This window comes from Molossus molossus, unplaced genomic scaffold, assembly GCF_014108415.1.
Source record: "Molossus molossus isolate mMolMol1 unplaced genomic scaffold, mMolMol1.p scaffold_m16_p_10, whole genome shotgun sequence".
NCBI classification, from domain to species: Eukaryota; Metazoa; Chordata; class Mammalia; order Chiroptera; family Molossidae; genus Molossus; species Molossus molossus.
In genome coordinates, this window is record NW_023425345.1 from 100,728,462 (window position 1) to 100,747,114 (window position 18,653).

Sequence of the window (18,653 nt, forward strand, 5' to 3'; positions counted from 1 at the left end):
GAACACAGACTGTGAAAAGTAAAATGGAATTTGCTTTGCTCTAGAAATAGAAATTTAGTAGGTCTGGGTTGTAGAATGGAGGAAAGATAGCTTACGAGTTTTCAGAAGAGGGAAAATGAAGGAAATAGAGCTGAGTTAGGCAAAAGTTAAAATAAGACTGAACACAGTGCATGGTGAGGGAATGCTGTCCCCCAGTGCGTGGCCTGGTCCCTTCGCTTGTCTCCCGTCGGGAGGAAGTGGCTCTGACCTTGGGCTGGCTCGGGCTGGGCCGGCAGGGTGGGACCTGGGAAAGCTCACATGACCGTTCTGGAACTTGACGTCCCCCGGCTTTGAAGAGCTCAGTAGGCCTACTGTGCGCGCCGACTGTCTCGGAGGCGTGGTCCTTGGTGAGCTCTGCCACCACGCGGTGCCGGCTGGAAATGCTGCGTGGACGGGGTGCCCCCGGCAAGGAACCGGTCTCCAGAGGAGCAGTAACTCTCCTGGACTGGGGGAGGAGCCTTTCTCTGGGAACAGAAGGGATGGGGAAAGGGCAGTCTTGGCAGAAGTCCAGACTTTTAAAAAACATGTTTTTATTGCTTTTTTAGAGAGAGAAGGGAGAGAGAGATAGACACATCGATGTAAGAGGGAAACATTCGTCGGCTGCCTCCTGCACACTCCTGTTGAGGATCGAGCCCGCAACCTGGGCTTGTGCCCTGACCGGGACTCGAACCAGGACCTCTCTGTTCATGGAACGATGCTCAGTCCACTGAGCCACACTGGCCAGCCGAACTCCAGATTGAACTACACATTTTTTCAGGAAGAATCTAAGATGTTGAAAGACTGCTTTGATTCACACACGCGTAAAAGCCAAGGTGCACCTCGGGTGACTGACTGGACAGCTCACCTGCTCCCCACACAAGAAGGTGGAGCGTGGCCTTCTGCTGGGCCGCCTCCCTGGCCGTCTTTCTATAACAAGGGCTTGCGTTTAGAATGCTGGCGATGTCGGTCTTTCCACGGGGAGGGCTGAGGCCTGCAGCCTCTGATCGCGCAGTTAGGGTTTAGAGCACAGCTTCGCTGGGTCACAGGCTGCTTTCACTCTCTCCCTGCATCTAATCACAGGTGATCATTTTAAGATAGATTATAATAGACTTCCAACACCTACTGTGTTGTCGTCCTTTAATGGAAAAAAATGTTAGGTGTATCGGGCTCTTTGTGAAAACCTCATTTTCTTCACCTCTGATGATCAATGCAAATATGGAGCGAGAAACTTCTGTTCCTTCTGTGTGTTAGCATTGCTGACTTCCTACACGTGCGTTTTGCACATGATTGCATCAAGGTAAATACACTGTCAAGCATCTGCTCATCACACAAATATTTATTGGGCACCAACGATGTGCAAAACCAAAAAATACACACCATTTGTCTTCAGCATTTATGTTTCAATCATACGAGATGAAACAGATTTAGTGACTTATTCCATCGGCGTGTGTTCCTGCAGAGGATCTATACCACAGCCTCGGGGACAGACCTCTAGGCGTCACGAAAACGGCTTCCGTTTCTGGCACAGGCCTCGGCTTCTGGATGCCTCTGGCTGCTCACCTAGTCTGTGTTTCCGTGTCCCCTCCGAGTGTGACCTCTGCGTCTCCCCTTTCCTACGACACACAGCTGCTAATGAGTGGAAGGAGAAAATCCCTTCAACTACATTTTTTTTCTTTATTGATTTTAGAGAGAGAGGAAATGAGAGGGAGAGAGATAGAAACATCGATGAGAGAGAACATCGACTGGCCGCCTCCTGCACGCCCCCCACTGGGGATCGGGCCCACAACCTGGGCACGTGCCCTGACCGGGAGTCGAACAGGTGACCTCTTGGCGCATGGGTCGATGCTCAACCACTGAGCCACATGGGCTGGACCAATTACGTTTTCTTCTCACAAAAAAGCTTGAAGTAATGTCGTAGTTGTTGCACACTGACACCTCCCTTCTGCTTCCATAAACCAGAAAGCAGTTTGACCTGAGGATTAACTCGGGATCAGTGCAGAATTAACAGAAGAAACCAATTTGTGAAAGTAGAATGGTTGTCAGAAGAGTCTTACATGTAAGTCTGTATTCTGGGGTCCAGAACGGATTCTGTACTTATAATGTCAATAATTACCCAAACGGGACAAAAATGCAGCCGCTCCTCAACTGTCCCCGTCAACCCGTCTGTTCCTCGGTGCCCCCGGCCTACCTGCCGCGCACGCGCGAAGACGCCGTCACGCTTTTCCCAGCTGGCCCCACACCTTGCTTTAGTTTGTCCTTTGCCAGGGAATCCCTGCAGAACGTGAAATGTCACTGGATTCCCGGTTCCAGGGCTGTGAAGAGGGTGTATTCTTTCTTGACTTTCTTAGCTAAAATGGTGGGTTTTCTAAGAACCCTAACAAACGTGCATGGAATCTCAAGAAACTGCTTCCAGAGCTCTAGCGCAGGCCGGACCGGGATCGCAAACAGCCATGTGCTTCGGAAGTTACGGGGACATCATGTCCCTGCCCCGCACTCTCGTGCCCCCTTTCCGAACCGCTCTCCACCTGCCCGGCAGTAGCATCTCGGGGAGTCCAGTGAAAGCTGACCACCCCAGGGCCGAGTGTGGCTTGCTGGGGTGTGGGGGGCTGGGTGGGTGGGGGTGAAGGAGAGGCATCTGGAAACTCTGAGATGGACTTGCCTAATTGCATTTCTCTGTTGTTTACATCAGCGAATTGGCAACGAAAGGAAGGCCTGAATCATTAGGGATGCGCTGGGGGCACATCATTTGGGAGAAACGCTGTTTTGCGCACCGGTGGGGTCTGTGAAATGCACAGTGTGAGGACAGAATGATTGTTAATGGTACTTAATTAGAAATGTACTCAAGGCCCCAAATTTAATTGACTGCTGGCATGAATGGCTATTATTTTTATGCTGAAACAGTTTTAGATCCTGTATTCCATTTTCTATCTACAAAATAAAAGTTTTAACCATTTAAACATGGAAAAGTCCACATTTCCTGAGGGCTAACTGTAGGTCGGATGTAATTTAAGAAAGCCTCTATTTTGGGGAAAAAATGGTAACATGCCCCATGTTTTAATCTTTATTTCACTCCTTTTAACTACACACACAATTTGCATCCATGTGTCTCTTGACATATTCTGTGCAGTGTGTACGGGTAGGCAGACTCACACCAGGTATGCTACAGAGAGTTTTAATTGGCACGCACACAACCTCGAATCAAATCGGGGACGTTAGGACCCCTTGACCGAAGACCATTTTAGCAGGACGTTGAGCTTGAACAAACAACCGAGTGAATCCGGCCATCTCGTACCCGAAACTTTCATCACCAGCCAAAAGCGAATGTTCACTTACTAATGAGGAACTTCTTGCTCTCTGTTGCATAATTACTGGGCAAGGACGTGTGTGCTGCCCTGTGCGAGGGTTCGGACAACAGCCCTGATTAATACTTCACGCAGAGTCCTGAGGACCGAGCGCGAGTTCATTGCCAAATGCCTCTTCCACTTTCTGTGCTTTGTGAGATTTTCATTATTCCCACTCTTCATAGCTGAACAGTGAGTCTGACGAGTAATTGTTTCTTATCAGTGAACTGTCTCCTGTAATTGCAATCAAACATTTTATGAAGTGTTTCAATCACACCAAAAGGCCGAGTCGCAGGAAGGCTACATTGGGTGGTTTTTCTGGGGATGTTTTGAGTGGAATTCAATGGAGCTTCCCAGGGTTAGGAACACCAGAGGTATGACACACAATTTGGGAAGGTTCCTCAAGATACTGGTGGAATGTGTTGACTTTCCTTTGGCCATATTCACAGATTTTTAGAAATTGAATGGGCATTTTCATCACCGAACTTAGAAACGAACATCCTGACACGAGCTCCTTATGCAGAGATAAGTAGGACATGTCACTTACAAAATGCGCCCCTATTCTTGGCAGCCTGTTTGGTTCTGTCTCCACTTGGTAGACTGTTTCTTGAAGTCTGGGCTCTAGCCTGTGGTTGCGATGGAGCTCCGCTGTCCTTTGGGTGAGAGGCAGAACCTGGCGGACCGAGAAGATGGAACAGGTGCTGTGATGTGGACTAAGGCCCAGGTAGTGCCTTAGAATGAGCTTCGAGTCACTGGGCCCTGCTTCTTCAGACCTTCTCTAAAAGCCTCGTAGGGTGTTTTATCACCTTGAATGCACTTGTCTCTTAACGGTAGTGGCTAATCAGTGAGCCCTTATGGGTGTCAATGAGGTGTTTTGTCCTTTTACACACATTATCCCTCATCTCTACAACAATTTCACTTAAAGGACAGACTGTCTCCAGTTTTCCCATAAGGAAACCAAAGCTCAGAAAATTATTTCTCAGGGGTTTTCAGAGTAGGGAATAAAAAAAAGGCAAGTAGGTTGGCATTTTATAAGGTTACTTGTCATTGGTGTTGACGCCTATGAGTTCTCAGAGGAAGGAGCAGAGTCCTTGAGGGGACAGGTTTGGCGGAGCCCTGGACTAAACTACTGGGTTTACTCCTGTCACTGGTGACCCCACGGAGTCCACCTGTTGAAATGAGGGTGGGAGAAGAAGAGAAAGAACTTGCAGCAGTTGGGAGAATTTGGCTCAAAGTTCACGATTTCTTTGGGAACCACTGATGACCTGCAGCAGGTTCGGCCCCAGACCCGCAGGAGGGAGTAGACCCCATGGGATGAGCAGGTCTGAATGAGACCAACCTCTGGAGGGCAGCAAGTCAAACAGTTCATCTGACACCTCGGCTGTGGGCCTCTCCCTAAGGTACTGTCCCTCGCTGCACCTCCCACTGTGCAGGGGCATTTGCTCTTTTGCAGTCAAGCCCCAGTTCCTCCTTTGTTGCTCAGGGTTAATTTTGGGGTCAACATTCAGCTAGCACTCAGCTCTCAGTGGATGTTCAGGCAAGAGACACGGGAGAGTAACTGAAGGAGATGAAGGAGAAGTCAAAAGAAAATGAAGCCGAAAGCATAGGGTTTCCCATTGAGGAGTGAACAAAATGAGAGGGAGACCCAGACTGCAGCCTCAGCACGCCCTGATGTGGCCACTCTGGAGGACGAATTTTTTTTTTTTTTTAATCCTCACCCGAGGACATTTTTTCCATTTTTTGGTCACATAGAGTGGGAGGGAGAGAGAGGAAAAGAGAGAGAGAAACATCGACATGAAAGGGACACATCAAGTGGCTGCCACCCGCACGCCCCAATCAGGGCCAGGGACAAACTGCAACCGAGGTGCGTGCCCTTAGCGGGAACCGAACCCGGGTCTCTCTGGACCGCAGGCCAACGCTCTAACCACTGAGCCAAACCAGCCAGAGCTAGAGATCTGTTTTTAAAGAGCTTGTTTTAGAGATGAGAAACTGGGGCTCAGAGATAAACAATTACCCCTCACCTCTCAGCCAGTTAATAACAAGCCCAGGACTAGACTCAAGTCTCTCATTCCCTACTTATTATTCCTCTTTATTCTTATTTCCACGATAACATTGCCCTGCGTCTTCAGGGGCGCTGATAGTCTGGTTGGTAAGTGAGCCTTCGTGGTTCCAGTGGGTGGCGTGGCGACTGCTGCCCTGGAGAGCACGTGGAGGGAGGGAGGGAGGCCTGGGTCGTGAAGGTGGGGCGAGTGCCGGCAGGTCACAGGGACAGGGAGGAGCACAGATGTGACGAAGAGAAGGGGGATGGGGATGGGTTGAGGATTTGAAGAAGACATGCTGGGAGTCATTGTGCTGGCTCATTGGATGTGGGCTGGGAAAGGCAATTAGAAAGGTAAGTTTGGACCTGACATGGAGTTTCGTGAATGAGGGCTAGTTGAGCCCATCAGTCATTCCACTTCAGCTCGCCTTCCCTGGCTCCTGCCTAGGTCCCCGCTGATCCATTCGCCATAGTCCCACCCTGCCATTCCCCCAGGAAGATGGGCCTGGACAGGCGCGGGGGTGGTCATTCCTCCGCACGCCTTACGCATGAGCTGTGCCTTGTGTCCCTGACTCGCCTTCTCTGCCTGAAGGTCAAGACCTTGGAATCCAAGAACTCGGGTTTTCGCACAGTCTTTGTCAAAACTAGTACGGGGCCTATTATTCCACGTCCTTAGGCCTTTAATGTCCCATCTGCCTCGTCCTCATCACTGCAGATTATGCAAGGTGATCACTTACTGCCACCATACTGAGAAATCTCTTGTAAGAAAAAGTCTTTGGATAATAAGGTGAGGAAATAAAGAAATGAGTAGAGACGATTGTGGCTTGTCAAAGACTCGTGGCCTAGGATTTCTATGCTTATTTTCTTTATAGCTGAAAGTTATTAAGTACTTACCTGCAGGATTTTAAGTGCTTTATATGTATTACCTCGTTGAACTATTGCAGAACTTCTGTGAGGCAGACACTGGGGTGACGGCAGTTCTCTGGGTGGGGTGCAGAGAGTTCAGGTTCCTTGGGAGGAAACCAGCCCTGGCCGACGCGTCAGGACTGTGACTGGGGGCCGTTGAGCATACCACCGACCAGCCACTTCATTTGTCTTTACCAGGGTTGCTTCTGTAACAACTGCATAGACACTAAGATGAGTAATTTTTGGTCAAAAGCTCATGATCCAGAAAGCAAATGTGTTTTGAGAAGCCTATGTATGGCATCAAGAGCCAATTTGAAGTGTTAGGAGGCAGAAAGGCAATAGAGTCTAGTCAAGGGTCTGGGCTCCGGGGCCTGAATCCTGGCTCTGGCACTGTCTGCCATCTACCACCTGCATGATTCTGGGCAAAATAAACCACCTACCTGGGTCTGAGTTTCCTGACCTGTATGATAGAGATCACGCTGACTAATAAGGTAGGTCGGGAGAATTAAATGGGATGATATAGTATATGAAGTCCTTCGCCAGGTGGCTGGCACACTGCAGGTGCTAAGTTTGCTTGTTGGAAGTCATTCCGTGTTTCTAGGCTGTTCTGGCACAGCCCACTGCACAGCGACTCCCCTCGAGGTGGCACCACACACACTAGTGTCCCGGGAACGCTGACAAAAACCTGACAGTGATCCGTGCTGTTGATGCTCGCCCGGGAAACGCGTGGGTCTCTGGCCTGGTCTTCTAACAGTGCTGACTGACTCCAAAAAGAGTCAGATGGGACCAGAAGTGCTAGAATTTTCAGACTATTAGGGAAATTAGAGGAGTTACAATATCCTAGATCTACCTGAGTTCGTGAATTCTACCTCAGCTCTCCAAACGCTCATTGACCCAGGTCTTGTCCAGCCTATGGCCAGTGTGGGCTCTTGACATCCCCTGGCTGCGTTCCATTGTATTCTGGTAAATTTCCATACATTTGACTTGTCTCTTCAATAAACATATATGCTCCCTTGTAACAGAAGGCACTAAATCTTGTACTTCTTTCAAATTGCTTAATTGATTTTAGAGCGAGAGGAAGTCGTCCCACTAATTTATGCATTCATTAGCGGATTCTTGTGTGTGTCCTGACTGGGGATTTAAGGTGCAACCCTGGCGTATGGGATGATGCTCTAACCAACTGAGCTACCTCGCCTGGGCTAAATTTAATGCTTCTTTTAGAGAACATGATTTTACTTCTTAAATGGAATAGTTGTGAACAAATTATTCATTTGACTAACATGGTACTGGTCATTATGAGACCATATTTTTGCCTACCCTGGAGAAAGGAGAAGACAATTGCTGGTTAGTGTTCTGTTAGACCAGAAGATGCTTCTCCGTGTGTCACCGTCATCGCCTAAGTTGAAGTTGTCCATGACTGTCAGTTTGTCAGACATTGGTACTGCTGTGACGAGCTTATCCAGCCTCAGTCAGATCTCCTGTCTTCATTAACATGCTCATTGTGACTGAATGGGACTGGTGGTGGGGACACAGTGCTGGTTGAGGGATGTGTGAGGTCATTTGAAGGCCATTAGTGCCCCCTTTTTAGCACATTTTTGCTGAGTGATGGATGGCAGGTTGACCCCTGACAGGAGGTTGAGCCCACATCTGGGGAGGCCGTTGTCAGGACTCACTCTTCTCTGGCAGTCACCTGAGCTCCTGTACCGTGCAGGAGGTTGTTGGCTGTGCCCTGAGGTTACAAGGATAAGTAAGACATGACCCTGCTCTTGGTAGTTCCCACCCAGCCTGATGGTGAAATCACTGCTAATGCTAGTTATCGGTCTGTGTGTGCCGGGCACTGGGCTGGGCACCTCACACAAATCTACTCTTTGTAGACATTGGTGTCACCCTAATGTTGGCTGGTGCAGAAGGATCTTACATGATTGTCCTTCTATTTGTGTTTTAACTCCACCATAAAACAAGTAAGCTTTGGTAACACCGGGGAGCTTCCTTCGAGTTGGCCGTGTTAAGCATACGCCCATTTCCAAAGAATTCTAGATGATTCACAAAGAAGTACAGTAAATAATCGAGCAAACCTGGGTGAGAGGAGAAAATGGTGTTAAGACTAGTATGGAGAGATGGCCCACAAGCATTACTGTCCAGAGAGTAAAGAAAAATGAAATAGATATTTGCAAGATTAAGGGACCAATGAGTTACAAACAAATCAAGAGAAATACAGCCTTTCAGAGAACTGGGATCCGAGAGAAATGACCTCTTCTCCTGCTGTGTGGGTGTGTGTGCCAAACTCCTCAGCCACATTTCTACAGGCCTGAGCATCATAGCACCTTCACACCAAAGCAGAACTTATTTGGAGTGATTTCTGCCCTGGCCAGTTTGGCTCAGCGGTAGAGCGTCGGCCCACGGACCAAAGAGTCACAGGTTCGATTCCAGCCAAGGGCACATACCTCGGTTGCAGTGTGTCCCTGGCCCTGGTTGGGGTCGTGCAGGAGGCAACCAATGGATGTGTCTCTCTCGCGTCGATGTTTCTCTCCCCCACCTCCCACCCCCGCCTTTCCACTATCTGAAGATAAATGGAAAGAATATCCTCGAGTGAGGGTTAAAAAAGTGATTTCTGGGCTGATATGATCCAATGATTTCAGAACTATTCAAGGATTGAAACTTCTGAGCAGTTTTCTATGACTATGATTCTCACAATTGGGCTTTTGCTATCCAGGGTGACATAACTAGACAGTTATAAAATCATGATTTGAACTCAGGTCTGACTAGTCCTAGAATCTGTGGTCCTTCGGGTAAATCCACCCCGGAAGTTTTGCTGGACATTTCAGTATCAACCACTGTATAATAAGTAATCTGTTCTCTTCCTTTTCATGAGAACATAATGTAACAATATTGAAATACTGAAATATTCTTCACTGAGTGGAGTTATCACCTTGAGACTCCTTGCATGTGTCAGAGTAAAAGATATTTGTAGCCACTCCTAACATTTCTTTTTATTTAAATATGTTTTTATTGATATTTTAGAGAGAGAGCAAGGGAGAGAGAGAAACATCGATGTGGGAGAGAAACATCAATCAGCCGCCTCCTGCACGCCCCCTCCTGGGGATCGAGCCCACAACCAGGGCATGTGCCCTGACCGGACTTGAACCGGGCCTCTCAGTCCACTGAGCCACACCGGCTGGGCACCACTCCTGACATTTCCCTAAAGATTTCTTATCAGATCATCCTCCCTCAGCTGCCCAGTGTTTCACTGAGAGGAAAAATGAATGAACGGAGTCGCGTTCTCTTTGAGGCCATATCTGGGTGCAGCCTCCCAGTCGCCGGGGCAGGACTAAAGGCTGCTGGTCCGGGCTCAGCCTGAGAGGGAGGCAGGTGGGGGCCGGGGTGACGAGCTCGGGTGGAAGAAGAGGAGAGGAAGGAAGGAGGGCAGAGCCGGGGAAGACGGGCCTGGTTCTGAGCGTGAATGGACCACGAGGCCCTCGAGAGCAGGCCACGGCGTGGGCCACGGCGCTCACGGAAAACTCTTCTCTAAACAGAGGTGGGCAGGACGCTGGATCCCCTCCACCATTGTCCGAGGACCTGACCCAGAGCCTCCAATCCTGAAAGTCCCTTCCACTCCCCCCTCTCCATTCAGACAAGAAGTAATTTTCAGTGTGGGCTCCAAGGCGTCATAAGGTCGCTCGCTGCCCGAGAAAGTCACTCTCCAGAGTCCCCTCAGCCTGACCCTGGGACCCCTCGCGGGCCCAGGCCGTCTTCCTGGAGCGCGGGGCGCAGGAACCCTTCTGTCTAAACACTCCTTCCAGCTCGCCGCCCTTTTCTGCCAGCATCCCGTCCCCTATATTGTGTTTGTTTTCAGGAATGTGAGAAGGAGGGGAAAAGAGAGTGTTTGCAGATTCTATCAATCTGATGGCTCGGACACACCATCAGGGATGTTTGGACACGGCCGCAGGAGCGGGGAGTGGACGCAGGCTCAGGGTGGCTGCCATCCGGAGCCCGCCCGTGCCCTCTGGCCGGGTTCCAGGTGGTCTTTTCTTTCCCGGCGATTTTTCAAAGACTTGTTACAGCGACTCGCTCTGTGTTGCTGTTCTGCCCCTTTGTGTCCTAACTTGAAATGATTTAATATTCTTCACAAATAGATTCTAATCACAGTGAGCACGCGCGGTGTAATCTCATTAAACAGATAAGCAGAGTCCACACAGGAAGTCCTGAGACTTCATCATCCAGAGTAAAAGCGGGGAACAGGGTCACTCCCAGGCAGGGCTCGGGCTCAGAGGCAGCCCCTGGGTGTCGGTGCTCAGCTGCGCTGCACGCGGCCCCCTCCCCGAGGCCCTGAGCCCAGGCGCCTGCTGCAGGCGTCCGAGTGCAGAGTGAGGCAGGCGCCGCCTCCGACACATCCAGGAAGGTGCAGACGGCGGTTCACAGGGAAAGAAAAAGGCTGTGATAAAAGTTAGATTTTACATCTTGTTGCAAAAGTTTTTAAAATGATAACATTTACCAGCCAGTAGAAGGCCAGGAGTTCCTATCATTTTAACGTCAAAACATTTTTATGACCAAACGAACCAGGATTTATGTCAACATGTAATTATAAAGTATTTCCCTGCCCGTCCGTCTCCCGCAAACGGCTCGTGCCCGGCTGTCCCGCTGGCAGGGAGCTGGGAGCCAGATTCACCTGTGAAGTGGAGCGGGGAAGGTTTGGGAGGTTACCTGGGAACAGAGTTCATCCTTTGTGATGGAGTGAGGGTGGTGTGGTGGGGAGAGTTAGGACGATCTGGGTTCCAGTCCCAGGGCTGCTCCTTGTCTATGAATCTGCACAAGGCATTTGATTCTTCGGAGTCTCAATTTTCTTATTGGTGAAAGGGTTTGTGAAATGGGGACCATAATACCTGCTTCATTGAGTGACTGTGAGAATTTGTTGAGCTTAAGTGTGTGTGTGTGTGTGTGTGTGTATGTAAATACATATATGTAAACGTGTATATATAAATGCATATGTGTATATAAATGTGTATATATGTATATGTGTGTATATATGTACATATAAATGTATAGGTATATATAAACGCACATATATGTGTATATGTGTGCCTATATATGTATACACACACACACATGTTTATATATAACTCCTAGCCCAGGCCTGGCCCTAGATTCACTTTAGCCAACCAAGAGTCAGAATTTAGGAGAACAGAGATTTTGAAAGAAAAGTCAGCTTAATGTGATTTATCAGAGGGAGAAAGGAGATTCTAAAGAAACCTCTTTATCTTACGATTTAGGCTATATGGTGCAGACTTTCTAGAACTGGGTAGTTAGGGAGCTTGCTAGATATCATGCACGAATGAGAATGTTGTAAGTACAGGCGTCGTGGCTGTAACAGGCACAAACAGATGGGTACTCTCTAGAAGGGCGAAATGAAGGGTGGGACCACCTCACCTCGGCCTTCGGCGTCTGTTTCCTCACGGGAGAGCGTCCCCACGATGAGAACAGATACTAGCCAGCGGTGGCTGAAGCTCACCCAGCTGGACTCTCCCTTCCGACTCCCCAGGTGAAAGCCGCCCTCTGAGTCTCGGGAAGGAAAGTGCCGGCCCTGCAGTGTAGGGAGGCGGAGGAGAAAGGCCGGGGAATTAGGAAAGTCTGAAAGTCAGAGTTGTTCAAAGCAGCCAAGGAAAAGCACACGTGGAAGCAAAGGGGCCCTCTGGGTGCACACTGTGCGTTGCCTTCCCTGTGTCGGGCCCGTGAAGGTGACTGCGAACTGAGTTCAGAACCTGTGGGATGATGCGGTGAGCTCTAACATAAACCAGCTGCAGACCGTGCGCACACGCAGTGTGGTTGTGTATGAGAGCTGTTTGCCGGATCTGGGAAGGAAGCTGACCGTGCTATGCGAAAAGGGCTAACAGGCTTACATTCCCCCGCACTAATGGTATCCGTGTAGTGAACATTTGACCAGCCTCGTCTTGCTAATACGAAGGAGCACTGAAGTATAGCCGTGTCTTGTTATATGATGACTGTACATGGATGTTACGTTACACATGGTGTGAGAGTTAAGTGCGCAGATCCTGGCACGAGCCAGAACTGATTAGAAAGTCTGTCTCTGCCACTTATTCGCTGTTTAGCCCTGGGTAATTACTTAACCTCTCTAATCCTCAGTTTCCTTATCCATGAAATGGGAGATGAGAGTACCTACTTTTTTCAAATATCGTACAAATTAGAGAGATAGTGTCTATGAAACACCAAGCACATAGAACATGTGATCCTTATTGTAGTAGAGAATAATACACATGGTGTATGTTAGAGTTGTTATAACCTTTGGCTGGTTAACTTGCCTGTTGGGACCAGCAGTCAGTCTTCTCAAGTTTTAGGTTTGACCCCAGTGTTGGTTTTTCCTTCTTCTGTGGCCCTAGACTGCCTTTATCTGTCTTTGGTCACAGAGGAGCCAAGTATTAATGAGAGGGAAGGGAACAGGGCAAATTCATCACCACTACAGGAAAATCAACCCAAAGCATGTAGGTCAGTGATGTCATCTGCATCTCTGGCGGGTGGTGTTTCCCTAACTTGTGTCAAGAGAAGAAGCCTGGTAACAGACCCGAGGGGAAAGCCCTGCAGACGGCTGCTGCTTTGAGCTAAACACACTGACACATCACCTCGTAGGGTCCCAGCTCCGTGTTTTGGATGCAAAATTGGCTGCTTTCTTTTAATTTATTTATATCAATCTCTCGTCTGAAACGAATGTGTTTCAACTCCAGGGCAATGCATGAGATGACATGGAGTACACTCTTACCCCGGAAATTTTGTTTTCCTCTCGATGGTTATAAATACCTCCATGCTATTGTACTTGGCATGCTGCATGCAAATGGAGGTCGGAGTCTTGAGGCTCATTAGGAAAGGGACAGAGGCTTGGAGCAGAGAGAGGACAGCGTGGAGCTGAGGCTGATAACAGCGGCCTTGTCCAGAACAGTGCCTGGGAGCTTTCTTATCTCCCCTTGGCAGGAGGTGCTGTGGGTTTCCTGTGCGAAATCAGGAGTGAACGCTGCTTTCCTCTCGTTGTTCGGCTTCCTCCCCCCTCAAGACGGTTCCCAGCACAGCGATTATCTTTGCATCTTCAAACATGGCACAATCTACTTCCTTGAGAGCTTGATGTATTCTTAAGGCTTCGGCGAACTCCCCTCCCCCCAAATCTCTTTTCAAGTGCTGGTATATAGTCAGGCTCCTAAGTGACATTCTATTTTTATGATTCCAATTACAAAGAGGGAAAAATAACAGTCCCCAAATTAGAAAACAGCCACAGAATCGGTCCTTTTTGTTCGGAAGACCTTGCGGCAGCCCAGCCTGTGGTTTCCATGCCGGGGCGTGTGCTCGGTCACTGCCTTGGACGAGGGGTGCGTGGGGGCCAGAGGTCGACAGCCCCTGCTGGACTCTGACAGCAGGCTCTGTTCCCCCGGGAAACACCTAGACTTGTGTTACTTTCACAGTTCTTTGCATTTCCTGAGGACCAATACTATGAAACTAAGGGCTTCTCTTCCAGATACAAGAGAACTTCAGCTGTTTGGTGTCACAATACCCATTGCACGTGCACATGTCTAATAGAGGTGTACGCGTGTTCATAGAGGTGTACACGTGTTCATAGAGGTATATACATGTTCATGGGGGTATACATATTCGTAGAGATGTACACGTGTCACAAACCCCATACACCTGTAATGTACATCTATATACTCATGCTTGTCTGAGCATGTGTAAAGGATGTGAGGTCAAATACTACTTCAAAGTATGGATGGTACAGTCTAGAAAATGAAGAATACTAATAATGAAAACTAGGGCAAAATGGCATCATGATTTTAAAACAATGATTTTTAAATGTCTCAAGTAAAAGAGAAAGTGTCTAATTTCTCTTTGGTTCAGTTTTCTCTACTAATAGAGAAAGTTAATCAATAGAGTTGATTAGCAGAGAAAACTGACATCATTTATTTTACTTGATTAGTATAAGACTAGCTAGTAGAAATCACAGAAATTCCTTAAGAATGGTCACTCCTTATTAACTCTTTTTACATTTAATCTTATAATCTAACTATAAAAACAGACATTTTATAAGCATTTGGGGGGAATCTGATTTATGGACTGGGTACAAAGAGCATCCAGGACTTATGCTAATTCTATTAGGTGCAGTAATGGCATCATGGTCATATTAGAAAACGAGCATATTTTTTTGGAGATATGCACTGAAATATGTAGGGGAAATGATGTGATGTCTGGGGTCTGCTCTAAAACCTTTATAGAGAATAAAAACAGATAAGGGATTGATGGAACAAACGCGGCCAAACCCTCCTCGTTAAATCTGGGCGGTGGGTGTATGAGGGTTTATTACCTATGTCTTCTTATCAGTGTGTTTGGAAATAATGAACTGCCCTGGCTGGTATGGCTGAGTTGGTTGAGTGTTGTCCTGTGCACCAAAAGGTCGCCAGTTTGATTCCCGATCAGGGCACATGCCCAGGATTCTGGCTCGATCCCCAGTAGGGGACGTGTAGGAGACAGCCAACTGATGTTTCTCTCTCTCTCTCTCTCTCTCTCTCTCTCTCTCTCTCCTCCCTCCCCTCCCTTCCTCTCTCTAAAATCAATAAAAACATATAAAAAATTTTTAAGAAAATAATAAACTACAACAAATGAACACTCTTACTAGAAACAACATATCGATACCTCATGCCTGTTTGTATGTTCACACATGTTTATGGAGTGCCAGTTACCTGCTCGGCCCTTGCGTCACTGCGAGGACAGGGTGAGCAAGTGCACGGGGCCCCGTCCCCTGCAGCCGCTGGCCCAGTGGGACCTGGGAGCGTTCCTGGAAGCTTAGGAAGCGTGGGTGCTCTGGGGAGGACCTCACCGGGCAGCGTGCCCAGGAGGGGAGACCATCCGGAAGACGAGGTAGTTTCACCTTCTGGAGACCTTCCTCCGCTCCGGGACCGAGAGGAACAATCCCAGCACCTTCTCCTGGTCAATGCAGTCCCTTCTGTCTCCCCTCTTCTCACTTACTCATGGCTGCCCTCGGCTCCTTGAGATCATCCACTCAGTTCTTTCTGGCAACTGGACTCTAGAAGTTCCTCCTGGTTTGAACACCTCCAAAATCTGCCCAAGACATGTCCAAATTAAAGCCCAGCAACTTTCTGCTCACCACAAATTCTAGTCCAAAAGATAACAATAAAAAAATGCTGCAATGAAATGGTCCCAGTGCAAGAAACAGAAAATCAACACAGAAGCTCATTGAGAAGCAGAGGACACGGCCAAGGGGGCTGCAGGTGCTGCAGTCGGGCTCCTGCGGGCACTGGTCCCTCCCTACCTGCCCAGGCTGGCAGGAGCATGCAAACCGTGGCAAGTCCACAGTGTGGAGGCGCCTAGAATATCTGCCCTGTGTCTCAAATACATGTATACTTAAATCTCAAGTGAAGTGTTAAGGTGAACTCGCCGTAGGCTCAGTGAGTGGTTTTATTCTGAGCAGTGAGGGGTCTCAGTGGTCAGAGTAAGTGCTAACCAAGATGGGGCTGTGGGTGGTGAGGGTGTCTAGTCAGTGTCTAGAGAGTGAGGATGGAGGGATCAGAGTACATGGCACATCCCTGTGATACGGTAAGAGCAAGTCCTTACGTTGCTATGGTGTCTTTAACTTACAAACCTCTGCAAGTAAATTAAGTCACGGATGCTTAGATAATGCTAGAAAACTTGTCATACAGTTAGGAAAAGCCAGGTGGGCCTGGGTCTTAGGTCCAGTGCTGTGAACTGCCCAAACCACAGTGCCCGGGACCAGAGCAGAGGGCTTCTTGCAGGGTCAAGGCTGGAAGAGCAGGGAGGAGTCGTCTGGGGATGGCCGTAACTGGCGGACGAGGAAGCCTGGGCTTTCTATGGTGCAGCTGGTAAAGTTTTGGAACAAAAAGGATTTCAGTGAAAACCAGAGCATGCGGGGGCCGGTCTGCCCGCGGTCTGGTGGGTGTTGAGCGGGGAGGGCCGCTGTCAGCAAGGCCGGTGAGGGTGCTGGTTCCCTGCCCAGGTCAGAATGGACGTCAGTGTCTTTTTTTGTTGTTTGGGGTTTTTATTCATGTAGAATGTAGCATACATAAAATAGAATAAATGATCAATAAACATTTACTTACACCAATGACTTGCGTAGTAAACCATATGAAATAGAAGCCTACTGATAATAACGTGTCTGAGAGAACATGCTAACTTCCAGATACAGGTCGAAATCTCTCTTTAAAATGGTACTCAAGCCCTGGCCGGTTTGGCTCAGTGGTTAGAGCGTCGGCCTGCGGTCCGGAGAGACCCGGGTTCGGTTCCCGCTAAGGGCACGTACTTCGGTTGCAGTTTGTCCCCGGCCCTGGTTGGTCGTGTGGGTGGCAGCCACTCGATGTGTCCCTTCACGTCGATGTTTCTCTCTCTCTCTCTCTTCCTCTCTCTCCCTCCCACTCTATCTGTACAAAAAATGGAAAAATATCCTCGGGTGAGGATAAAAAAGAAAATAAATAAATAAATAAAATGGTACTCAAGTAGCTAGTTCAAAATAATAGGAGACTTCATGGACTTTTGGAATCAAAAAAGATCTCCATGATAAACACTCTTATTTTTTAATTAAATATTTGAGGACTAAGAAGTTGAAGAACTTGCCACAAAGCCCCTAAACTTGAAAAGAAATAGACTGAACTTAATAACTGCTCCATAATGTGTGTGTGCATACACTCAATTAGCCCTGGAAAAAAGTACCTGCATAATGTAATATTCTAATTAAAAGCCAGCCTTTTACTGATGTGAAATGCTATTCTTTCTTTGAGGTTTCCATTCATTAACATAACTTTATTTATTTTTTTCTGTGTTTGCATGTTTCCTCCACTAGGAACTAATTAAAATCTAGATATTAAATTTTCTAATTTATGCATTTTATTTCATATTTAACATTTAGAATAGGAAGGAAGGATATGTGGAGATACATTGGTGTGGGTTTTTTCAGATCAGGCAAAATATATTTGCTATTTTTAAGTTGTGAAGATGGATATTGGAGGAAATCTAAGGAAAAGAGAGAAAAAGTGTGATTTTGTTACCCGAGCACTTATCCAATGATTTTTATTTCACTTATCACCTTGGGCTGGATCATGCTACAAAGCAACATAGTAATGACTTACTTTTTAAAAAAATAGGTATGACTTTTGCTCCGATACGGAAGAATCCTTCATCCTGGACCCTGACAGCAACGTAGGAAACAGAATCGAGAGCATCACTCGGCGCGCAGCAGTAATAGAAGGAAAGAATAAGGTATTCTTTGTACAAAATAATAAATAAATAAGCATTGGGGTGTTTATTCTAAAAACACACAGTCAGCTCCTAGTTCTGGATGTGTTAGAACCAGAAGTCATTCAAATGCTCAAACAAAAATCCAGAGGGAAGAAAGCACTGAGCTGTGTCTTCAGAGAGCAGCCCTGAGACCCCTCAGAAGGCGGGCTTCTCAGCCGACCACCAGCTCCAGGTAGTGGGTGCTCAGTCCTAACAGAAGAGGTGGCCTGCCTCCCACGGCCGTGGTTTTCTACCCTGGCTGCATATTAGAAGACTCTCCTAGTTACCATTCTGCCGGAATCTCCGGGGTGAGCCCAGGGTTCAGGACAGCTCCCAGGAGAGTCCAGCGTGCAGCCAGCGTGAGAAACACCGCCAAACGGAAGGTGGGCTGGCGATAAGCAGAAGCTAAAATGAAATGTCCCCATTTCACAGAATACCTTGTTTTTCCCTCTGTCTTTGCAAGGGCAAAGCCTGACCACGCTAGAGAATACAAACACACAGAATCTCAAGATTCTCTGACTGAAGATATGCCAAGACCACAGTGAGATACTACCGCACACCTGTTAGAATGACTATCATCAAAAAGACAAGAGATAACAAGTGTAACAAGTGCTGTTGAGGATGTGGAGACAGGGAACCCTGCACACTGTTGGTGGGGAATGTAAATTTTGCAGCCATGGTGGAAAACAGTACATATAGAGGTCCCTCAAACAATTAAAAATAGAACTACCATATAATCCAGCAATCGCACTTTTGGGTATATATCCAAAGAAAATGAAAATACTAACTCAGTGAGATATACCCACCTCTAAGTTCATTACAGCATTACTCACAATAGCCAAGATACAGTAACAACCTAAGTGTTCCTCAGTGCATGAATGAATAAAGAAAATATGGTGTGTATACACAACAGAATATTATTTCGCCATAATAAAGAATGAAATATTGCCATTTGTGGCAACATGGACGAACCTTACACATTATTCTAAGTGAAATAAGTCAGAGAAAGACAAATCTCTCACTTACATGTGGTATCTAAAACTTGTAGATACAGA

General features: G+C 47.6%; 1 protein-coding gene across 1 annotated transcript in view; it reads left to right on the plus strand.

Annotated features, from left to right (window-relative positions):
• Positions 1–18,653, plus strand: part of FLT1 (fms related receptor tyrosine kinase 1) — a 176,573-nt gene that overhangs the window by 66,223 nt on the left and 91,697 nt on the right. The window contains exon 11 of the mRNA XM_036251787.1: positions 17,466–17,580. Coding sequence (XP_036107680.1) covers positions 17,466–17,580 — 115 coding nt within the window. The remainder of the gene's footprint in view (positions 1–17,465; positions 17,581–18,653) is intronic.